Source organism: Phalangium opilio, unplaced genomic scaffold (genome assembly GCF_054372755.1).
Source record: "Phalangium opilio isolate 3A_F unplaced genomic scaffold, DU_Popi_V2 ptg000045l_1, whole genome shotgun sequence".
In the NCBI taxonomy this organism is placed as follows: Eukaryota; Metazoa; Arthropoda; class Arachnida; order Opiliones; family Phalangiidae; genus Phalangium; species Phalangium opilio.
Window position 1 is genome coordinate 3,019,986 of NW_028324168.1, and position 25,508 is coordinate 3,045,493.

At 37.3% G+C, this 25,508-nt stretch overlaps 3 protein-coding genes across 4 annotated transcripts in view; 1 reads left to right on the top strand and 2 right to left on the bottom strand.

The window, feature by feature from the left end:
* Positions 1-25,508, bottom strand: part of LOC149676717 (uncharacterized) — a 105,227-nt gene that overhangs the window by 46,551 nt on the left and 33,168 nt on the right. Inside the window, exons 1-2 of one of the 2 annotated variants that reach the window (XM_089838351.1) lie at positions 19,574-19,757; positions 4,157-4,560 (exon numbers count right to left, since the gene is read on the bottom strand). The gene's annotated coding sequence lies outside the window, so the exon portion shown is untranslated. Of the gene's footprint in view, positions 1-4,156; positions 4,561-19,573; positions 19,758-25,508 lie in introns of those variants that run through there. The other variant, XM_089838350.1, reaches the window with a different exon arrangement.
* LOC149676718 (solute carrier family 22 member 6-A-like) lies at positions 19,993-22,122 on the bottom strand. The gene is made up of 7 exons (XM_089838550.1): positions 21,727-22,122; positions 21,561-21,664; positions 21,330-21,484; positions 20,952-21,265; positions 20,793-20,887; positions 20,185-20,721; positions 19,993-20,121 (listed from the first exon to the last, which is right to left on the bottom strand). The coding sequence occupies exons 1-7, from the start codon at positions 22,120-22,122 to the stop codon at positions 20,040-20,042; spliced, it is 1,683 nt and encodes a 560-aa protein (XP_089694676.1). The 3' UTR covers positions 19,993-20,039.
* On the top strand, positions 23,255-25,323 carry LOC149676719 (protein NipSnap homolog 3A-like). Its single transcript, XM_089838405.1, has 5 exons — positions 23,255-23,562; positions 23,904-24,234; positions 24,297-24,455; positions 24,834-25,073; positions 25,132-25,323. The coding sequence occupies exons 1-5, from the start codon at positions 23,521-23,523 to the stop codon at positions 25,203-25,205; spliced, it is 846 nt and encodes a 281-aa protein (XP_089694531.1). The 5' UTR covers positions 23,255-23,520; the 3' UTR covers positions 25,206-25,323.

Below are 25,508 nucleotides of genomic sequence, written 5' to 3' on the forward strand. Positions count from 1 at the left end.
GCCCGGCCTCCTTTTACGCCCCCCCCCCCACTTGTATTTTTAAAGGGTGACTGGGATTATGGCGCGCGAATACTTAGGCATATTATACCTTCTCCCTAGTAAACTTGATATCAATTCTTCCTATATTACCTCAACTTAATCAAAAACAAATAGAGAAAAAGAGAACGCGTACGTTGCATCTTAGAAAACGAAAGCAAAATATTTACTACCCCAGCTCCCAAGCGTTGGTAGTAATTTGTGCAATTAAACCGCTATCTATCAACAGACTGAATTAAAAATCTTGTAGAATTCTGTTAGATTCAGAGATAATTCATTTCCAAACCTGAATGAATGTAGAAGATGCTTTAATATCAAATTAGTTGCAACCCTGAAGCGCATGCGTTTAAAATTAAGAAACCTGAGAAGGAAATAAATTTCTCGACGGCCAACGACGGACGGATTTAAATAATTCATTTATGAGAAAAGGGTGAAATTAATCCTGCGGACATACGGGCTAAAAGACCTACAAAACATTATTAGAGACACTCTTTCAGTTTCATTCTCTCCTTCCAATAACATATCCGCATTAAATAACGGTTGACCGAACTGCCCAAGAGAGAGAGAGAGAGAGAGAGAGAGAGAGAGAAGAGGAGAGGGAGAGAGACGATCCTATTCAATTTGAAGACCTACAATAGAATTGGATAAGATAGGAACCCGCGGTTAAGACGAGCGAGCGAGCGAGGGCCGAGGTATATTCACTTAAAACGGCCAGCGGGTCTCGTTAGAACTCATTAGCATAGAAAGGTAACTAAGGAACTTGTCGAAGATCTTACGCTTGGCCGATCGTCCAACCCCGATTTGTCATTCCGTTCATTCGATTAGTACGGTAGTAAGGCCTAAATTTGCCCCAGTGCAGCCCCGAGTGTTATCGTTACGTCTTTCAAGAATAAGTTGGCTCTAAGGGCACACCGGAGCAGAGCAGAGCGACTTTAGTTCAGGACACGCGCCGTTGGGCTTCCTTATCTCGAGGACTACAGTTACTTAATAAACTAGTTACTATAGTATACAAGCTTCATTAAAAAAAGTAAAATACCTACGGCTAGGGTTAAATTATAGTCCGTTATTTCATGGTTTTTACTGAACCTAAATTGACCCTAAAGGTCAAATGGGGATGGTTGTTGACGCTATTGCTATTGACATTCACTCTGAACAAAACGAGACAATAAATAGAGCTTTCGGTTGCGAGGGATGAGCTAAGTTTAGTGAGGCCATACTGGTGAGAATAAAAGCTGAACTCCACCAATATGGCGGCCATAACCGTGGTAAGACTAATTAGGGGGTGTGACGTATACTACTCATACAATTGAAATAAGTCCTCTATTGGGGGTAATTTCAAGTATTAGCTGCTACAGAATTTCACACACCATGGTGGTAATTATCATAAATCTTATCAGTTATAGATTTAATTTTGGAAGTAGGAATGGAGAACAGTATTTACTTCAGTCCGACTCATAGACCACCCAGTATAGAGCTCCTCCCTCCAACACGTAACGAACAGTTTAAATTATTTTATTGGCTGACTTAAACTACATTTTGATGAGGTTGCTGATGGGGACGGCGAAAAAATACATAATTCCCTCTGTCGCTATGACCCGCCTCTTCTTTTATATCCCTCCGTTCCGTGGAAGGGGGGGGGGGTTCGGGACTTTGACGCGCGCCCAGATTACTCTGTTCTCCATTCCTACTTCTAAAATTAAATCTATCCTGATCTTATAGAGCATGCGCAGACAGATGAAAAGGAAGAAACCATCGCGCATACTACAACATCCCTCTTCTTTTCATCTTATCCTATCCGTTTCCCATCCCACTCTTCTCAATAAGATGGAGAAGTTAAATTATGAAACATCTGAGAATTGTCTTGACAGATAGCGCGGGAGAAAAGCGCGAAGAAAAAAAACCCAAAACCTAACAACCAGAAACGGTGCTAGCTAGCTAGCTGCAGCCGAACTAAATCTGATAGTAATAATGGAGGACGTTCCTGAAACAATAAAATATATAGAAAACAATACGCTATAGTAGCAAAAGCACACGCAATCCGAGAACCCTCTAACTTCCCCATAGGGAAATTACTACATTTTCTATATAAAATTCCCCCTTTCAAAGATTGCAATCTATACTATAGAAGATACGGAGCAAATATATAGTGCGAAAAAGGGACGAAAAATCTTAAGAGTTTCCTGGATATTATTCCCCATATATATAATATATATATTTCTTCCTTTTGTTTCATATCAAGTATATTTCATCCTCTATATATATATATATTCGTTTTCTTGTAGTTTTTGTGATGAAATATAGTATGGTAGAAACAAACCATCTTATTTGTAATGGCCAATTCTTTCTGCCTTATCTGTGATATTACTGAAACCCACATTGCCTTATATAACATGGCAGGCATTACCCTTAAAAATATTAAGTGCAATATATAACTCATATTTCCCGTGCTCTGTTTAAAGCAATCACAATTCTCCGTATATATAATTAAAATAATTTAGGTAATAACTTTATCACCAATATAACAAAACTGTAGCAATTATTACAAATTAATTGATGTAAAAAAATATAATATACATCAAATTCTTTTAATTATAACTTTGGTTAATTTATGCACGACCCCTCCTCAAAAATAAAGATTCGGAGAGTAAAGCCCAAGGGGGAATTGGGTTCCGGGCCGCTGGAATCCCTAGGATCGAAGAAAAAGGGGGTGGGTCCGAAAGAGACGAAAGTTGAGAAGACCACGTTTCAGACAAAATGCACGAGGTGGAGAGGGGGGGGGGGGCACAAAAGGGGGTCATAGAAGACTGGGGTCAATCGATGGCTTTCCCGCAACACCCCAAAAAGTATTTCACCCCCCCCCTTTCCATCTTTAAGGGGTCTATTTAAAAAAAAGTAGTCCACGTGACCTTTAAATATATATTAAGTCGTACCCCTCATTTTAAAATGCTTAAAAATCTATTTAATTTGAAAATTTATTGCTTTAAGTATGTATAACCATGGTTTTAGAAATCTTTCCCTAGTTACTTGCCACGTGACCATTTTAAAATAGGTTTGTAACATCTTTACTTCAATAGCGACCTTTTAATGGTAACAGAACCAATGCAATGTTCAATATTATGTTTACAAAATTAAATTAAAACTAATTTAATAATTGTTTTCCACTTCAATTAACAGGTTTCTGACAATAACTGAGCACATTCTAGATCACATTAAAGGCCCCAAGCTAAAAGATTACGTAGCATTATGGTTTTAAAAATCATTATTATAAGTAAGGGTTTATAAAAAAATTTATATATATCGTATAAAATACTCGAACTGGTTCAAATTACATTTTTACGTAACTTTAAACCGCATTAGAAGTTGATAAACTAAAGTGCAATATAATGTTTTATTTTGTTTTGTGAGTTATTACCTGCGTTACGTAGAATTGGGAAGATAAGGGGCATAATAAAACTTCAAATTTATCTACTTCTGTCAAGGATAAAAGGGGACCAAAGTCTGATGACGTTATCGACATTAAATTAACCCCCTTGAAATTTGATTTTTCAACAACAATTTTCCCCGAAAAGCATGCTTAAAAAGTTGACCCTAATTTCACCCTCCGACGAAGAAACAACTTTTGTAAACAGATATGGGACATTTTGCGGGTAATAATTTAACATGGGTACCTTTAAAAACTTCCCCGAAACTGTTGTCAAGAAAGGCTCATAATGAGTTTCCTAATAAAAAATGGGCTAATTTTTGTTTAAACCAATAAAGAAATTACCACATTCCTTCAGGGTTTAAACATAATTTCCGTTAGTTTATAAAAACAAACACGTTTTTTAATTAAAACACGCGTTAAACTAATTAATAACTAATTAAACAAGTTTTTAAAACTTTTAAAAACCAAGGCTTAAACGTAATAAAACCACCTGATTGACATATACACCGCACTTTCTCGCTAAGCCTAATTCAGGTAAAAGTGGTAGACTTTTTTTAACAGAAAAAAAGGCCTGGCGATTTAAATCAAATACGTACTGTGTAGGTATTCAAAACACCTACTTAAAATACTTGAAACGTAATCTCACCTTAACACTAATTATGAATAGAAGTAATTAAAACATTGTTCTGAACTTACCTTAATGAAGAATTTGGTTGTAAAAGTTGTTGTAGACGATTTTTCGTGGATTAAACTTTTCGCGTCGTTTCGATTTTGAGCGCGAAAACTATTTTCGAGGGGAAACCGTAGGCAGATGATGTCAAGGCATTTCGTAAAACGCGTCGTTTTTGAGGGTACTTAAAAATATTGGCGGCTTCACTTAGACAAGTTTTTCTCAAGGTGGCTTCGATATTATTTTTTTTAAGACAGTTTATTTTTTTCTTCGCAGAACCAACGTTGTTTAGCAGCCGTATCTCTGATGCCGAGGGGAAGTCTACGTGGTTTAGAGTTCCAGACAACGGTGGCGCGCCGGTCGTAATGGAAGATTCCATTTTTCGGTGCAAAATTTTCAAGGGGGTGTTCTTGGGTTAATGCACCGAACTCTAGAAATAATAAATAAAAAATACACTTTAGGGCCTATTTTTTTTTTTCAATTTTGTACGGAATCCTCCACCCCCCAAAAACAGGAGAAAAGGTATATAATATAAAATAAATATTTCCTTTCGTTTAAAATAAAATATAACCTTTTTATCGTGGGAAGTATTTAAACTAATATTTTCCTCATTTCGAAATGAATATACAAACACATAAATACGCAACACTTGCCGGTGTTGATATGATTTCTATCTCTTTATTAGCGTTAAATCTAAGCCTTATAACCAACAGTAGGCCTAAGGAATTAGTCATTAAGCCAATAAGCCTACTTTAGTAAAGATGACTGAAGATTTCACAATAATGTTATGAAGTTATTGGATTAGGCTTAAGAACATTTAGGCCTATTTCTTGATCCTCTAATAAAACATAAGACGAGGGTTAGGGAGAAGGGTCAGTAGATGTTTGGTACAGGGTAAAGAAAAATACAGGGAAAGGCTTCGTGATAAAAATCGTTAGAAAAGAGCTAGCGGCTCGCGAGTAATTGAGTGCTAAGAAAGAAATTCTTCAATGTGTGCCTCTTTTCTTATTTTTTTCGGTTTCTTCTGGTCTTTCTTTGACTTTTTTTCCACTCTATTGAGAAGCAATAAGGGAGATTAAATCTTAACCACAAAAAATCACCGGCATAGAAATGTAACGTTAACCCTTTCGTGTACATTGATACAAATTAAAATATTCTTCTACAGGTCAAATTAGGCCTATTTTCGCTAAGCCTAATATGAAACCTCGTCCTTTAAAGCACCACGTGACTCGTATAGAGCTCTGACATAATTCATAACCTTTCAACCTTACCCTTTAATGCGCCACGTGACTCTTAAATCTTTTTATATCATTCATCACATTAGGCCTAATTTAGCTAAGCCTAATCAAATAAAATAAATAATTTCAACCCCACCCATTCTATAAAAGTGACGACTTGTAAAACATAATAAAACCGTCATAATTATGGTCCAAAATTAATTACCGTTTTAATTGGACATCGTAGATTTAAAAATAAAATAAAAACCAAGGCTTAAGCTTAGAGAACAATGCTCTCTCTCAAAAACCCGTCACTAATAATAATAATAAAAAAAAACGGGCAAACTGAATTTTAAAAAAGAATAAATTACAAACGTTTCGTGCTAGCACGAAGGTATTTTGTAAAAACGACCAATTAGCGGATGCTTTAACAAATTGGGAAAGGTCATATATTATATAGCATTTTCTTGCCTCAAAAAGGTCAAATAGATAAAAAAAATCAAAACGAAAAAGACCAGTGTATAATTTTTAAAGGGAGAGTATAACAATAGTTCAATAAATTTAATTTGGATAAATGAATCCTGTTAAAATCGTATAAACACTTCACTGTTCCTTTGCAAATTACCAAAAACACGCCTATTTCAGGAATCTCTTAGAAAAAAGAAATAAATGAAAAAAAAATGACCAAATTATTATTTCCGACTATGTACAAGAAAAATGGACTTCGTTTTAATAGGATTATTAGTAACGGAAAATAATTATTTCCCCCGAAAAAAAAATAATTAACTAATTTTAAAAACGTTAGTCCCCCATTTAACTTTTAAAGGCATACTATAATGATTTATTTTATTATTACTGTACCACCTATCTGTTTGGAATTTTCAAAAGAAGAAATATTATTTTTCATTATTATATTCGTGAGGGAGAAATTTGAAATTCTAATTTTAGACCATTTTTCAAATAACACAGTCATAAGTAAATAATAAATGGTCTCCTATAAGTTTAAAAGCGTTGCATGTTGCGGTTTTAGATTTAATATCAAATTTAATTTTCACAATTCAAAAAAACGACTCGCACTAGCGGTACTTATTGGCACCACGGAAATAACCCAAGAAGGAAGGTGTCCTCTAAACCCCCACCCATGGTGCTGCAGTTTGCTCCTCTTCTGGAATAGGGACTTTAACTCCGTCCCCTGGCGCCATGAATGAAAGATATACAAGTCCCTCCTCCCGGTATGTTTATGCATAGTTTACAGGCATGGAGGATTCCTACCATTAACACAAGGAGACCAAGCGACTTAGAGCGTAAAATCGTCTGCTATTTTACACTCTTAGTTGCCTGGTCTCCTTGTGCAAATGGTATGAATCCTACTTGCGTGTAAACTATGTATTAGCACTAGTGGAAGGTAGCTTGACGTTGCATGACGTATTACTGCCAAGTCCCTATTAATGACTTCTTTTCCAGGCTTTATCCGACTCTGTACCATGCAAACTTACAAGGAGTAATCACTAACTTATGATCGGCATCGTCCTCTGTGATTATAATATAGGGTGGCCAATATTTTAAACGCCTTTTGGCTTTGCTGCGTTTGGGGGGTTCAACTTTCAAGCTAAAACGAAGGCGGCGCGGGGAAGTTCCGAGGTTTATGACCAGGGCGTAAAATTCGGCGGCACGTTCTAAATGTTTTACGACGATCTATTCCAAAACTAGGTGCTTACGAGATGGGCCCAAAATCCTGCCCCGCTTCGTCAGTTCCCCATGCCTATAGTATACACATATCTAACTTTTACGAGATTTTAAAAATTCAGGATCTATTTTCTTTTTTATTTCCAAATTCCCTTTTAGGTTAACCACCAGGATCAATATGGGGTGAAATGTAAAATTGACCCGCCGTCTCCGCCATTCCATAAAGATGCGCGAAAATATTGATGGTTTAAGTTTATTGATATTTAACTTTTAGTAGGTGCTGAAATAGATTGAGTCATTTGTATCAGTGGTTAAGTTCACTTGGTTCGAAGTCGCCAAGGAACTAAGCAATAATGTAGATGAAAGTATGAAGTGAAACAAAACTGTCGAGGTAAGTGTATACTACAAGCTGGTGAGGTACTCAAACTGGCTTGTAAGTCAACAAACTGGTGAGGTACTCAAACTGGCTTGTAAGTCAACAAACTGGTGAGGTACTCAAACTGGCTTGTAAGTCAACAAACTGGCTTAGAAGTCAACAAACTGGCTTAGAAGTCAACAAACTGGTGAAAATATTGGACTTCAAACTGGCTTAGAAGTCAACAAACTGGTGAAAATATTGGACTTCAAACTGGCTTATAAGTCAACAAACTCGTGAAATGTAACGCTATTTTGCTACTACCGGCGGACTACTACGCCTAGCGTTGACATTATCTACTACAACTACTATTAAACTTATAAATGGATTAAAATAGGTTATAATAAGGACAGGTTTTTGCCATACCAAGAGTCATGTTTATTATGAAACATAATTATTTAACTACTATTAATACTATGAAGTATTACTTCGACAATACACAAAAACAAAGTATTTACTTAATATTAAATTAAACTACTATTCAATTAAATGGTTACTACTACTACTAAACTATACTACTAAATATACTACTATTATAAAATTACATTACCCCCAAAATAATAACATGCTGCATGCGCTACTCGACCAATGCCAGATTAAATATTACTACTAAAATTATATACTACAAATATTAACACTACTATATACACGGCTACTACTACTACGCGTTAAGTCAATTGTACTCATCACTTATCGTTGGTCTCGAGACTTGAAGAATTGAAGAATGTAGATTCGGAGAACAGTGGCCATAAAGTTGAAGAGATGAGATGTAACGATACGAGAGTTAATACGGCGTGGGCTACTACGGGCTACTACGATGGTAGAAGGCAACGGCTGTCCATGAGGAACTTCTGGTGTGAGGAGAGCTGGTCTCAATTCAGGATTCTAAGTATTAGTTTTTGCGGCCAGCGCGGAGACTAAGTCTTTTTGTCCATCCTTGGTCCAGAAGAAGTTTTTAAGTTAGCTGTTGGTGCTTCGGCTCTCGAGCTCAGAATGATTTTCCTTTATGGTTAAAATCTTGAAACCCCGTTTTAACCTGGGTCTTCTTAATGCTGTTATTTACCACCGTGCTTCTATTTCGGCTTCATATGGCCACCAATGTCGGTCCCACATGAGCCCTCCAATTAAGAACGGATGGCGTTCCTTTTTACTTAATGGCTTTCGCGGTAACGCGCTAAAAACCGTCTTCCACGAAAACGCACTACTATCGGCTTAAACTATTATTTGCATTGGTCGGTAGATTCAGGCAAAGGAACGAGTTCAATAGAAATGGCATGCACTTAAATAAAAATACATTGGTTACAATATTTTCTATCTTAATTTATGACCCCAGGTATGGCTTTTATGGTATAACGAGAAAAAGGAGCGGTGACAATTTACGGGGGTCTAATGGCGACGCTAAGGTATTGAACTTCGCCGGTATACGATTTTCACCCTTTCACATTAGGCTTTATCTACTATTCTCTACGGATCTCTACTATCTTTCTAAACTATACGTAGGCATGGGCAAAAGCAATTATACGCCGTAGGCATGGGCAAAAGCAATTATACGCCGTAGGCATGGGCAAAAGCAATCATACGCAGATGGAAAGGAATATTTCTTGGAATTTAGAAATATTTCGTTACAGAAAATATTGGACTTCAAACTGGCTTAGAAGTCAACAAACTCGTGAAAATATTGGACTTCAAACTGGCTTATAAGTCAACAAACTCGTGAAAATATTGGACTTCAAACTGGCTTATAAGTCAACAAACTCGTGAAAATATTGGACTTCAAACTGGCTTATAAGTCAACAAACTCGTGAAAATATTGGACTTCAAACTGGCTTATAAGCCAATAAATTCGTGAAGATATTACACTTCAAACTGGCTAATAAGCCAACTCGTGAAAATATTACACTTCGAACTGGCTAATAATCCAACAAACTGGTGAAAATATTAAACTTCAAACTGGCTTATAAGCCAACAAACTATCGAATGACCCTAAAAACTCGCGAATACAAGAGCCTACAAACTCATGAACGCACAAACCTACAAAATCACCTTAAAAACCTAAAGTCTCAAGCGAAAATCTCACCTTACACCAAGAGTAACTGAGTAAGGTAAACAAATTTCTTCTACAGTGGGGAAAAAAACCCTCGAGATAAATATTAAATCTGATAATTTACGGCCATTGGATTTAGTTTAACTTACTTTTGGATGCACAGAGGACCAAAATAAAAAAGAAAATAATCCATACTGCAAAGAACCGGCACTCTCTCTCCCTCTTAATCAAAATAAGAAGTGTTTGCTATGGTCCCATGATTTATGGTCTTCAAGAGACAGACCCTAGCAGCAAAAACATAATCTGATGTACTGTACCAGGCTGCAGTGCTGGCTACCCTATTGGTCAAAAACTTTAAAGTTATCTTGACGTCATCGTTTATGCTCCACTAAAATGGCCTTTAACTAAACTTGACAAGGTAAGCTAAAAGTTTTGGGAGAATAAAGGTTTTCAGAAAGAGGGGGGGGGGGTTCTTCTTTAAGAGATTAAAGGCACAAGGGGGGTGTGGGTGGGGGTATCCTTCTGTCTGTGTTCCTGTCAGATTTGATTCTAAAGGGCGCGTAACGCGGTGGGTTCAAAGGTCATTTAAGTCTAGAAGAGGGCAAAAGGAACCGTCCGTGTTAGAAAAATATAAAATATTCCCCGGGCTCAAAAATAAACTTTAAAGCTGAACTTTTAAAAATTAACAGTAAACTTTGCTATTACATTATTTTAACAAGAAGTGATATCTAGTTTACTAGGGGGATGTTATAAATTCATTCATCCACATTTCTAGCTTTATCTCCAATCCAAACGTAGGTCCGAAGTTAATCCCCGCCTCTAAATTGCAACCAGCATCTCATTGGTTCTTGAAAACTCATGTCAGCTCGACGCGAATGACGAAAATTACAGTCATATTTTCCGACTGAGGAGAGGCGAAATAGCCAGGCCTCCTTTTACGTCCCCCTTGTATCTTGAAAGGGGGACTTGGACTATGGCGCGCGAATACTTAGGCATCTTAACCTTCTCCCTAATAAACTAGATATCACTTCTTGATTTTAATAAAACAGATCTTTACATTTTAATTTTGTAAAAGGCCGTATTAATACGCGATATATTATAAAGTAGTCCACTTGAGGTATTTTAAAACCTTAAGCCTAACGTGTAATTACTATGCCACGAAGATAAAACTGATTTCTCTTTTTTTGGGGTAAGAAAATGGGCGAAAAAAAGGTAAAAATGCACTGAAAGAATTATGGGGAGCTAAAAGCTATAATATCGTCTGCTTTTTGAGCTTCTCCCGGCTGCTATATTAGTTTTATTATGGGTTATGGAAGCCTATTTTGGAGGGATTTTAGGCCTTGCGGGCAGATTTGTCGGGCTCATTGTTATGATAATAGCCAATTCCCCCCTGGGCTACTAAAATACTAAAAACGTATATACGCCAGCGCTAGCGCAAAAGAGCTTAGACTATAACTTAACAGCTGTATAAATATATATAACCATATACATACAACAGCTGGAATGTTTCCGAAAATTACAATTATTATTACCCTCTTTTTTCCGCCTAAACTCCTATGAGAATCGAAAAAAAAAATAAATAAATACCGCGGAGTTCAAAACGGGTCCTGTTAAATGTGAAAGTCTACCCAAATTAAAAATGATATCTCTCAAAGATGCCAATTATTTTTGGGAAAGAAAACAAGCGTGATCTCTATTTCGGCCTATTTTGTTGTTCTGTTTGTCCATTTTGTTTGGGTCTACTGCAAAACAAGCTCGTTATACCCATAGTTTTCAGTACCAAGAAGCTAGTTTACAAGGGAGAAGGTATAAGATTCCTTAGTATTCGCGCGCCAAGTCCCAGTCCCCCTTTCAAAATACAAGGGGGGACGTAAAAGGAGGCCGCCGGGCTATTTCGCCTCTCCCCAGTCGGGAAATACGTAATTTTCGTCATTCGCGTCGCGCTGACGTCAGTTTTCAAAAACCAATGATATGCTGGTTGTAATTTAGAGGCGGGGATTAACTCCGGACCTACGCTTGGACCGGAGATAAAGCTGGAAATGCGGCGAATTTATACCTTCTCCCTAATAGACTAGATATCGCTTCTTGGTAGTACCAAGTAGCCTCGCCTCCTGGTGTGTAAATTGTATCAATCCTCCTAGGCATAAACAACATAACACGTACATCGCAGCTTATGCATCCGTCCTGGAGCTTTGAAAATAATAATCCAGTCTTACAATCATGATTTTGGCCTATTTTGAGTTAAAAGGAGATTTGGCCTGCTACAGGAGGTAACAAGTGACGTGGAAATAGAACACCCAGAAGTGGCGTATAATGTAACTACCTGATTTTTGGTCTACTATACAATACGTCAAATCATAGCGCGCATGCGTTCTAGACCATAATAATTCAATTGGGGGAAGAAAAAAAAAGGAGAGTAAGTGAAACGATTTTGGAGCATTCAAATGATAAAGGGTTTGATATGGTTATTATATTACCGTATTATGATGGACGACCCTTCAAATGGAAGGTCTCTAACATTCGTCCCAGTCCTAGAATACACTGATATTATACTTAAAACTCTACGCTTTGTTCTAACGGTGAAATAACATTACATCTATTGCACTTTGAAAAATATCCGAGAGAGAGAGAGAGCGAGAGAGAGAGAGTAAAAAAAAAGTAAAAAAATACTTTTATGAATTACTTTCGTTTGACCAGGTTTTTCTAAAGTTTTCGTTTTGCATATATTTGCCTTGGGATTTTTGCTGGAGCATTTTTGGACCGAGAAAGGGTTGAGGGGTTTTGTCTGCCTCATTTTTATTATAAATTGACGTAGCTTAGGGAATAATATCGTATATAGTTTTCCCGTATGAGATTTGAAATATTCGGAATAAAGACATTCACCAAGAAAATACATCTTTCCATTTTTTTTTTATTTTTACTCAAAATCGATTAATCTTAATTTTTGTAAAACCTTTATGTAATATTTCTGCAAAATATCATAACTATACAAATTTCAGGGCAGTAGACCAATTTTATTCCATCGTCTGGCTTAGAGTTACTAACCCTTTCGTAACAAATTTCGAAATGAAATCAATAACTTACTTTATTTCCGCTTCGAAATTTTTTTTAATAATTTCGTCGCCGGCTTACAATTTCTAAGCAACCCTTTCAAACCAAATATACTGTAATCCGAATTCCCATTACTTGTTTAAACATACCTATATCTATTTTTAGAATCTAACCCTAATTATAAAGGCCTTCAATAAATAAATATGAAGTTCCAAAATTTTTAAAAATATTTTTACCGTAATAAAAAAAACCCCCTTCAATATGATCAAGAGGTAATAATAAAGTTCCAAGTATACAACTCGCGTCTTCAGAAATTTTTTATCACTTTTGGGGAATGCTCTACAGAACAGACCCTTTTCAAAGTCGGGTGGTAAAAAATTCAGTCTGGTGTTTGAGCAAATCCGGACGTTATATGGACACCTTGGTGGACTAGTAACTTTTAAGCCCTACCTAACGTCTTTGTTATTCACAAATGTTCCATCTTAATCCTGATTTTTGAAAAGTGTCTAATGGTTCTCTACTAGCTCTACGTCATCAAGAAGTAATATCTAATTTATTAGGGAGAAGGTATAAATTCATTCATCCACATTTCTAGCTTTATCTCCAGTCCAAACGTATAGTAGGTCCGGAGTTAATCCCCGCCTCTAAATTACAACCAGCATCTCATTGGTTCTTGAAAACTCACGTCAGCGCGACGCGAATGACGAAAATTACGTGGTATTTTCCGACTGAGGAGAGGAGAGGCGAAATAGCCCGGCCTCCTTTTACGTCCCCCCTTGTATTTTGAAAGGGGGACCGGGACTATGGCGCGCGAATACTTAGGCATCTTATACCTTCTCCCTAATAAACTCCTAAGTATCACTTCTTGAGGTCATAAAAAACTTTCGGAACCTTCACGGCGAAACGGAGTTGTTTACTTAGAAATTTATTATCACCTTGTGATAAAATATTTGGGGAAAGTTATCGCCGCGGTGTGTTAGTTAGCGAGTTTATATACGTATAGGAAACGAAATTGAAATTGAATGTTTTGAAAGCGCTTCAAAATAACCGAGGGCTTTTAATTCCCTAGAGAAGTAGACGACGACGAGTTTTTGAGATAGTTTTATGAAAAGAAGAACTCTGGGATGACAAAATTTGATATTTTTGGAATAAGAGAGAGAGAGGGAGAGAGAAGGGAAGTTCGAGCCGTCGTTTACTAGAGCATAAAGGACCCGTTATAAAATTCCGATATATATGAGAGAGAGAGAGAGAGTTTTTGGAGGATACTCTCTCTCTCTGTAAGTGAGTAGTAGAGTATAGAGAGAGAGTGGTGAAATCAATGAAAGAGCCAAGGCTTAAGTTTTTGATAAAAAGGGGGAGGGTGGAGAGAAGCCAGGGATGAAAACTGAGGAAAACCATTTTCCGCGAAGATGGATTTAACTTTCCATAAAATGGGATCATCCGAGAAAATAAAAAGAATGTTTTTGTTTGATTTTTCTGTCCTGAAAAGAGATGAAAATTGATTTTTTCTCTTTCTGGCCTAAAGTTGAAATATACCAGTATCGTTTTGAAAATATGATGAAGTTAGGTTCAATCGAGGGGTTAACCACTTCTTCCTTTAAATATTTATACACTTCAACTTCATTAATTTAGTGTTTATTAATCTGAAAACACGTGTAGGCCTTGGAAAACGTGAAATCGCTACTCATTCAATTTTGGCGCGAGAAACCCCACGCAGCACGTGGGAAGTTTCTCGCGCCAAAAGTTTAATAATTAGTCCTAAATACTTCAAAAAATTGGCGCGAGAAATCACCAGCACGTGGGGGTTTTTCGCGCCAAAAGTTTAATAATTAGGCCTAGATACTTCAAAAAATTGGCGCGAGAAAATACCCATGCACGCGCTTAAATTTTCAATTCACTCATTAATATAATTAGGCTTAACTTGGTCTACATCATTATCAAGTTGGAATTCTTTATCAACCTTTTAGGATATAAATAATGACGCCCAGAATGGGTCCAGTAAAGTCCATTGTTCGATAAAAAAAGAGATAGCCCATTAAAATTGTATGGCCAGTATAAGGGATGTTTTTGTCCGATTGGGTCACGTGGTAGGTGAGACGCGTGCACGCTGACAGAAATGGCGGGAAGAAGCATTCTCTCTTTTGTTATCAAAAGGGCGGGAAAAGATAGGACAGGAGAAAAAAGGGGGCGCCAATTAAGGGGGTCTTTGGACTCTTGCTGCAAAACCCCTCGGCAGACATCCAATTAGGGTGAAAGCTTTTCAGTGTTTCAAGAATTGTCGTAGAGAAAGAGCAAAGACCAAAGGAGCGAACGAGCGAGTTCTGCGAAGAGAATCAGCTATAGGGGGGGGGGCATGCAGACAACCGTTTCTTAATGCCCAGGTGCTGACATTTCTTCCCCCATCCCATCCCCTTCCACCTTGTCCTTACTATCTTAGAAGATAAAAATGGGACATAATGGGGACACCACAGTTTCCTAGTTATTTCGATGTCAAAGATGTACTTTCGAATCATTTCCTTAACCCTTTCTCTCACTCTCTCTCTCTTCGGGAAGGGCATGGTCTATACTTTATGTAAGCATTCAGAGTAATATTATTTTAATTTTACTATGTAAATATCTCGAGGGAGAGTTTTATTTACGACGGAAGATGAGAACAGATAAAGTTATCTCATAAACGGAAGAAGTGGCTATGAAACTTACTTAATAAATTAATACCCATACTGACCCATAATATGGACTTCAGACAATTCAGGCCATTATGGCATGTTTTTTGTACAGAATGAAAGCTATACATAGTTTACACGCAAGGATGATTCATACCATTTGCACAAGGAGACCAGGCAACTTAGAGGGTAAAATAGCAGACGATTTTACGCTCTAAGTCGCTTGGTCTCCTTGTGTTAATGATAGGATTCCTCCATGCCTGTAAACTATGTATTTAATTAAGTCCCTCCTCATGGTATGTTTTCTGTCACTTGTGGAAGATAGCGTGACGTTGCATGACGCAGTACTGCCAAGTCCCTTTATAGAAAAAGGGCTCCTCGATGCCCAATATACCCCCAACCCAAAGAAAAAAATATATAGAAAACACTCGTCAATACCTAAAGGGGGAAAGAAAAAACCATGACCAGTGGTCAACCGGTACGAATACCAGAATGAATTCACATCTTTCTTTTTTCTTTTATTCGTACGCCATTCCATCTTCGCGCTCGGTCTAACCCGTCACTAAGCTCTCGCGAGCAATTAAGCGGCAGCTTGGTCATTGGTTGCCAGGGGTCATTCCCTTCCCACTAATCCCGGGTCTCTCTCCCCCTCTCCCATCTTTTCTTCTTCTCGCCCCCCTCCCAACTTCCTGGGGGCCCCAACCCATGCAGCAACCACCTTACTCTCTTATTGATGAAAGAGCCGTTAATGAGGTCCCTGAGGACACCGGAAAACCACTGTTGAGTCACGCCACCAAAAAACGGACAGAGAAGCTATAGCTAAGGCTAGACTCATTCCTACAAGATACAAGAATACCACCACCGACCACCATTGCATACGATTGGAGATACATAACCTACATGTAAACCTATAAAGGGATATATATATAGTATTCATCACAGATGGCCATGGATGGGTCGGTATAGACGGTGGTCAAGGTTTAGAGCTGACCAAAGAAATATTACCACGATTTATTCGCTATGGAGTGGCAGGGTGATCTTGGGATTGAATTGGGCAAGAAGTGAATTAATTTGAAGAAGTCATGATGACGATGTATTGCAACGGTCAAGAAAATATATAAGGGTGCTGTATTAATTCACTTTCAGTTGGAACTATAATTCTTTAATTGCTCAAAAATCAAAAATGACATCTTCGATATGTTGAACTAATCTAGTTGATTTAACCAAATTCTACCCTAAATTCCTGGACCCCACACCTCGTACTGAGAAAATTATGTATTTCCTTTGATAATTACACACATTATCAGTTCAGTTCAGTTACAAAAATCAGGCTCGGAATTGGCATTTTATACCTACTACTACATTATAACAAAAATCTTTCAATTTTTAATACCTCAAAAACCACTTGAAAGAAATTAATTTTACTGAAATTATTTTTCGGGATGAATCCAACATGTTATCAGGATAAGGTAATCCATAAAAAAACCTGCAATCAATTTAAAAGGGACTAATCCCAGCTAGATTTTTAACGTTCTTTTTTTTTAACCAAAAACTTTCTTTTTAAACTTAACGTTTTTCCGAAATTTAATACCAGGTATAGAGTTACAGATTTTTCTTTTTTTTTTATCACGATCCCTTTTTAAGAGTTTTTAGGTTTTATTAAAAATCCCTCTTAGAATCATTAATCTCTTAAAAAGGATTCGAGGAGCAAAAATCCAATTGGCTCTCTCTCTCATCTATATACGATTATCACGAAACTACACCTTACTATTCAGAAATAATTTTCTAAATTCCGCGTGGTAGCCCAAAAATGTATTTAAAAAAAAAACTTAGGGTAGTTTTTTTTTTCAAAAGGATTAAGATATGAATACTTTTGCCTTTCTAAGCAAATTTCGTTGAGGATTTAAAGTAAAGCTCTTGAATTTCTTGTGATTAGAAAAAGTCTGGGTTTATTTCATTATTCAAAGGAAATCTGTCGCAACTTCCATATGATTTAAAATTAATAAATTTGGACATAAGTTCATAAGATATGTTCACCATAAGTTTCTCAATGGTTACAAACTGGAGCTTGTCATGAAGTGAGTGACGTAGGTGATAGATTCGAGGTAAAGCGAGCGACGCCTGGTGAGGCGCTGCATATCAAAGGCTTAGTACAGACTAAATAGGTATAGATGTAAGTACTGCAAAACTAACCGAGTGTAGACATGCAATTCTCGCTTGTCGTTCTGCTAGAACTAGCTCGAGCTGTAAGTCTCTAGTATAGGTAGTGTCATATCATACTTATGAGAACATATCTTATAAACTTATAATTTTGATCACGTTAACAACACTACAAAGAGGCCTGTTTAGGACTTAGGTCATACAATAGATGAAATTGTCCTCTAAATTTCTAGGTAAGAGTGCCAAATAGATAAATCAATTAACAATTGCATATCATAATTACAGAATCTTAGAAAATGTCTGGAAAAATTCCAACCTTTCCCCCCCGAAATAAATTGTAACCAGTCTCAGAATACTTTGGTCGATGGGTCGGTCGGTATTTCTGGGGATCTTATCTCAGAAAATTAAGCCACCTCGGTCGGTATTAGATTTATTCAGCGAGAGCTAGTCTAGATGTTAGGTAGGTTGCAGGGGGTGGACAGCTTTCCCTGTAACTAAAATAAGTAGCGAAAGCTGGGGCGCAATGATACGTAGAATGGGGGTCCCATCGAGCGTGTCCTAACGAGGTAACAGGCCCTAAATTGCGTCTTAGTTTTGGCTCCCTCTTATTAAAGGCAAATCCCTCTGTCTTACCAAGTACCAAACTCTCTTTTCCTAAGTCTGATAAGAGAAAAGAAGACCATGAGAGAGAAGAAGAGCCGTCCCAAGTATTTTTTCTCTTTCCCTCGTTATCGGCTTTGGAACCTGGGCTTAGGGACCCCAGGCTAGTGTTACGTACGTGTTTAAAAGACCATGGGGTTGGATGCCGCCCGAGGTATTTTTTCTGCCCCCTCCCCTCTCCCCCTCTTCGCGATTTTATGCCGTTTTTCTTCCAAGAAAAAGGATTATTTACTCGTTAGGTCTCATTATAACACGCAGTGCTATACTGCGGAATTGTGGGTAGAACGTTAATTAAAGAAAATAGTAGTGGGTTCCTTCCTTCTTTTCCCTTTACTTGTAACTCCAAAACAAAAATTGATGAAGCTCACTGCTACATTATTTACCAAAATCTTCGTGGAAAAGAAATAGCTATGACTAATTAGGCCTAAGTCTATAAAAACACTCTACTAAACAAATACTGAAATTAATTTTATCAGGGATTCGAATTGGTAAGCCTAACGTTAATCGAGAAATAAACCGAGTGAAAACGTAGAGACGTGTTTTGACACGCAAATAAGTATGTGGTCCTAATTTGGGCCTAATGTGAGCAAAAATCTCTAATTTTTTAAGTTTTAAACCAGAACTATAGATAGTTTTCACAATTGGAGTATTCATACCAATTAAAATAGAAGGCCAGGCTAGTTAGGGACAAAAACAGACGGGTTTCTGACCTCCAGGTAGCCCGGTCTCCTGGTGTAAATGGAATGATTCCTCCATGTGTGCAAACTATCTATTAATAATTTTGACAGAAATTCAACAGTATAAGTCTAAATATTATAAATAGACCTTGAAATGTTTTTTGAATCAATCGAAAATAGTTGCAACGTTTAAAGCATCGATTAGAAACTGTACGTAGATGGGATCTAGTATTACTTCCGTCTGGCCTGGTAGTAGTCTACAATAGTTCCTCCCCGTTAGTTCATGGAAGCGGAAGAGAAAAAGGAAAGTTCTTTTTCTCTCTCGGATTTCCGCTCATCTTAGCGCATCACTTTCTACTTCCATTACGATGCCTACTAAAAGGAGAACTTCCAATCACCCATTCAAACCCCCTCCCCACCCCTTCTTCAAACCGCTTCTCGAGTCTCTACTTGCTCGGTGCATGATGGGGTTAAAAAGGAGGGGTTCAACTTCTCTCTCGCTTAGTACTTGCAACTTCTTCAACTTCAAAATGACTGGACACCCGCCTGTCTACAGTGCTTTCTATGGTTACCGGATATTGTAAAAGTTTCCTCCCAAAATAGATATAGTCAAGAGATACTCTTAGAGACGAGTAACGTGTCGGTTTAGTTCAAAAGATCATGACCTCGCGTGAACTGATTACGTCATCAGGTTCATTCAAATGAATATGATACTTGTTGATTTAAATATGTAATGTCGCGAACTTGCTAATATTATTTACTCAATAAAATTATATATGAATAATATAGCTTTAACAAATTACAAATACACTAAATCAAACTGCAACTAAAACCTAATAATACCATTAAAGTAAAAATAGACACACATACCAAATGGCCTATGGGACGTGCTTTCAATGAAATAATATTTATTTCGAAACTGACGGTAATGGAAACCACAGAGGCATAAAATAACCGTTCACTAACTTTTAATTAACTTATATATTAAATAATACGTTCACAACTAATTACCTAATTAACGCGATTTAACTTTCCAAATCACTGACGTTTCGTCTTGCCACGATTCCACGAAGTTTCCTGCAAACTGAGACGAAAAGCGGGAAAAGGCTTGTCATTGTCAACGTGGTAGTCACTGTGGTGCCGACTATCGGCGAAAGTATGAACTAAATATTTCCCGCCAAATCAAATAAAAGGCGGGAAACGAAAAACTGAAACGTCACTTCTAAGTTTTTGATTGTAAACAAATATGGAGCACAAGATTTAACTTAACGATTTAATACTAAATACTTAATCACATTAATGTTGAGTATGTTTAAATATTATACTCTTTAAATACTTATATATGATTTTCAGCCATTGTATCCATATTAACCAAACTTGAAAAGCTCTTCAAAGTAGGAACAGATTCAGATTTTTTCCTAGGAACACCGCAACAATTGTACTTAACCCAAGACATCTATACTTAAGTCAGAAGTACTTACGGTGGAGCCATTCCTTCAGCTTCCTCGATACTCTGAGGCAATGGTTCCCCTTTGGTTTCCGGCAACAAGATCACCAGAGCCCCGCTAATCAGCGATAAAACCGCGAAGAGAGTCATGGGGACTGATTCGTAGGTAACTTCACCTAATTCCTTGGTAAATGGCGACAAAGCGCTGCCCATCCTTCCAAAGAGACCACCTAGACCCGTTCCAACGCTCCTAACAGCGGTAGGCAAGATTTCGGACGTGTATGTCCTGGCAACAGTGACTGATCCAGCCGCAAAGAATTTCCCCAGGATGACTGAAACAATCTTCATGGTGGGGTTTCCTTGGGCCAAGGGGTAAATCAAGCAAGATATGCCCAAGCTAATCATGAACCAAAGCATAGTTCCTTTACGTCCGATGAAATGCATTCCCAACATGCAGAAGATGATGGCAACGTAGACAAAAACGGTGGACAGGAAGTAATTAAGGAAGAGGTTCTTGCCGAAGAGATGAATGTTGAGGGAAATACCATAATGGGCTCCGGATCGAACAAACCTTATTGGATAATGGTACAAGCCAATCAGAACGCGACAAACTATTGTCGAGGTTTTGCAGACTACCCTTACCAGTAAAGCAACAGGACAATTGTCCACCTTCGAATGCGTGGTGTTCGAAACAAATCCAAAGCTGTGTATCGTTTCTTAGTCCCTGGTTTATGACTCTTGATATAAGAAATTCAAATTAGCCATTAGGCTTAGCTACTTCATAATTATAACCTAACATACTCTAAATATATCATCGAGTATCATGAGTCTGGCTTTCATGACCTTTTCATCAACTTTGTTACGAAACAAGATGGCTTCCGCCGATGCCCTTGCCGCATCCGGTTTATCCTTAACTATCAACCATGCTGGTGATTCAACTAAGAACCATACCATGACGAAGAACACAATAGACATGGTCCCAACGAAACAATGTATAATTAACCAATCACGGAAGATCCAAGCCACTCCCGTGACCCCCATTTGACCCGATATGAAAGCGAAAGAGAGAGCGGTGGAAACCCTAGATCTGAATCGTTGACCTACGACCTCCATTACTGAGGATATGATAAAATTAAGTACTCCAGCTAAAACTGTGACAAAATCAAAAGAACGACTTACGCATCACGTTTGATAAACTCTCAAGACCCAAAACAGCCAAACCACTGCAAAATTGTCCAATTGCGAAAAGGTAGTAATTGGGGGAATACATAATTAAGCAAGTTCCAATTAAGTGTGGGAATGCTAAGGCAGTGACTGCAAATTTTCGACCCCATCTGCTCAAAAATTATCGCAAGAAAATTTGAATATTCCTTAAAATTTCACCCAAAAAATTCAAAAACATATAATGACCTATCAGCCAATACTCCAAGCGCGATGTTACCAATTGAACCTCCAATCATGTACACGGTTGAAGCAAACGATACCAACCACGACCGATCACAAACCAGATTGAGCTAAATATTTTACATGATGAAAACCCCAATTGTTAAATTGTTTTTATATAAAAAAAACCAACCTTTTCGGTTATGGTACTCTTGAAGACATCTTGACTGTAATTCCATACTTCACAAGATCCGGAACCCTCATTATCACAATGAAGTTTACTATCTCTGGACACTCGGCTCTCATTCACACCAGGGTGATACAAATAAACGCTAGAGAATGGTTCTTGACACCAAAATTCAACCGGTGGAGCCAAGAAGGTGATTTGAATACCTTGCCAACCGCTAAGAAAGAATACCAGAATGGATATGGCGAATACAAATTTCTGGTAAAAGTCAAATTCCCCAATGACGTCGTTTAAACGAGTCGCTTCTGATTTATCTTCATCTAAAATGTCATCGCCGCTCATGATCGGTTCTACGTTTTTTTGAACTGAACTGCCTTGGGTGATGGTCTCGTAACTGGTCATTCATGAACAGAAGAGTTTATATCATCTACTTCTTCTTTTGTTACATTCAAAACTTACCAATTTTAAATGTTGCATAGGATTTTCCAAGAAATCCCAGAGTGAAATTTACTTTTCTTACCCAACTCGTTAAAGTCAAATTTTCGAAAGAAATTCAAGGTAAAACGCGCACTGTTTTTATACTTCATTACTGTTTAAAAATACGCTAGGCTTAGCTGAAGATTTCTACCAGAAATTGTTACGTGAGAAGCTAATTTTCCCGCTGAAACTAACGGATTTTTCAATAGAAAAATAAAATACTGTCATCCTTGTAATATATTCTCGCTTAAAGTAGGGTATTTAATTTTCCTAAAGTGTATAGAGCATTTCTACAACGTTTTACGCCTCATTACGCCTCTTAAATTTATGTATTTGAGAAAACGGGGCCAGAAGGTATGGTCGCGAGTCGCTTGGGAATTGAACTAAAAGTGCCCATAAATTTTTCTTCCAAGAATATTAACTGTTTAAGTTATGCAGCTCGTGACTTGGAAAAAAACTTTTGTCTTTTCTTTAAAAGGTAAGAAAGCAATTTTCTGACACATAATTAAACGTTTGCGAATTTTTAATTATGAAAGATGAAAAAATATCTTTAGTGTTTAAGAAGCTTGGATTTTTATATTAAAAAAAAAACATTGGCGTTATTACAAGCTTCTAAAACACTACAGTCCTTGAGGACATAAAAATATAAACAAACTCTAACCCCTAGATTATGGCAATCGTTTCCAGTATTTGCTTGATAAGCTTTTACATCCCTATAACCCCAGTTAGATAACAATCATGGACGTTATAATAATAAAGAGGAACAGAAAAGTACCTCATCTTTCACGCGAGGGGAACACAATTCGCCCGCATCTCATTTACGACCCCCCTACTAACGCGCGTGCGCCGAGCTTTAAGCCGTATAAGTTGAAGTATAGAATGACCTTGAGTTACAGATCCCCGTTGCTCGTGCGCACCGTTCGACAAAGCGCGTGCTCTCTCCCGGTTTTCCTGTCCCCTATAGTTCGCAAGATCCATGTAACAACATTACCCATAGATAATTAAGCCTAACAGAAGGAAAAGCCTAGAGTGTAAACTAAAGAGAGGGATGGATGTATCTACGTGTATAGAAAATTCATGGTTACGTTCCAAAAAACTGTTATACAAAGATGTAATCTCGAGGCACAGCCCAAAAAGACGTAACGACATTGCTGCTATAGTCTATATTTATCACCAGTCGTAGGAAACAGTCGGAAACGCGACATCAACAAGTTTGACGCAAACCTCTCTCTCTCTCTTAACGCTTTTATCAATGAGGAATATTAATTCAGTTTAACTGAAGTCTAGACAACCTTATTATTTTCTTTATAAATCAAACGGAATATGGGTAGAAACGCTTTACAATGCGTAGTGGTTGGTCGAACGGTAAGTCTTTTTTGTTATTTAAAGATAACCCGTATCAAAAGTCGATAATTCAAAAGTTTGCGCTGTTACTCCGTTGACTAGTTCTTATTTTTAATAACAATTAATAGTAATTAAGAATAAAGGAAATTGAATACTTAAGAGTAAGATATGTTCCATGAGTACGGAACTAGAATTGAATTGAACTAATAAGGTTTTCAAGAAATTGAAACTATAGAATGTTCTATTTACTCCAAGTTTACAAACTTCTAATATTTCAAAGACATTCTTATCGTTAAACATTTTTTTATCCGATTATTGTCGTATTTCGCAAGTGTTTCAATTCATTATCAATTTTCTTACAGTTGCACCGACTTCACAGCTTGCAAAATTTGGTCAGAATGTCGGCGGGTCCAGTTAACACAACTAGAATCCGTACCATGTCTTTGGATATTCCACCATTGAAGAGTTACCGGTCAACTGACGATAGTTCGGCCACGAGTGGTGGCAAAGTTTTCAACGAAAATGGCAAAATCTTCGAACTTAGACAATACAACTGTTCGCCTGGCGGTATGCCAGAATATCTGCGTTTGACAAGAGAGTTACTGCACCTTCGAATTAGACATTCCAAGTTGTTTGGATTTTGGACCAGTGAATTGGGTGGTTTGAACCAATCATTTCACATTTGGGAATACGGTAAAAATTTAAATATTTATTTTAATTGAAGACAACGCAAACTAATCAATATCGTTGTATAGATAACTTGGATCACAGGGCCCAAGTACGTCAAAGTCTGGCGAACGACAAAGAATGGAACGATCAGTACTTAAGCAAGGCACGACACTCCATTTCTAGTCAGGACAATTCGGTCTTAATTCCATTTACCTGGTCACCTCTGGTAGAACCCACAAATGATGGTAAGTAATTGGGACAATCATTATAAGTAAGCCCCAGTACAACCAAGAAGTGATATTTAGTTTATTAGGGAGAAGTTATAAGATGCCGAAGTATTCGCGCCCCATGCAGTCCCCCTTTCAAAATACAAGGGGGGGGACGTAAAAGGAGGCCGGGCTATTTCGCCTCTCCTCAGTCGTAACTTTCGTCATTCGCGTCGCGCTGACGTGAGTTTTCAAGAACCAATGAGATGCTGGTTGTAATTTAGAGGCGGGGATTAACTCCGGACCTACATTTGGGCTGGAGATAAAGCTGGAAATGTGGCGAACTTATACCTTCTCCCTAGTAAACTAGATATCGCTTCTTGGTACAACCTAATATTTTACTATATATATGATTAGGTGCTTATGAAATGCAAATGTTTAACATGAGTGAACACATCGAGGTTTGGCATGATCGTTTAAAAAAAGCCATGTTGTTTAGACAAAAGGCGCTGGAACAGTACGATACCAAATTATTAGGTGTATTTTACACCCTTTTTGGAAGACAAAATTCGGTTGTCGCTTTATGGAAACATAACACCTTAACTCAAGCCACTCAAGGAAAAGTGGCCATTTTGACTGAAGCTAAAGACCCAACAAGTAAGATATTAAAACTTACAGGCTTCAAAACTGAATTAAAATTAATTTATAATTTCAGTGACAGCGTTTTACCACGAAGTCGGTCGATCATACAGTCAAGCTCTACTTCCATTCGAAATTAAAAAGTCGTGAAGAAAATCAAATAGAAATCTCTAAAATTATACAAGTTGAATTTATTTGTTAACTAACATTTATGATTTTTTTTAATATTAATCCAAAAATTTTGAATCAAATGTTTTACATTGTTTTAGTGTTTTTTTTTATACAAAATGTTTGGAGAGGTTAATAGCTCTAATTCTTTTAGAAGAGGGTGGGAGATTCAAAATATTTTTGGGTGAAAGATTTCATCTGAATAAAATAACCTCCAAATTATTTCAAAAAGAGGGAAAAAATAAATACAAAAAACTGTTAATTCAATGGAGGTTTTTTTTTTCT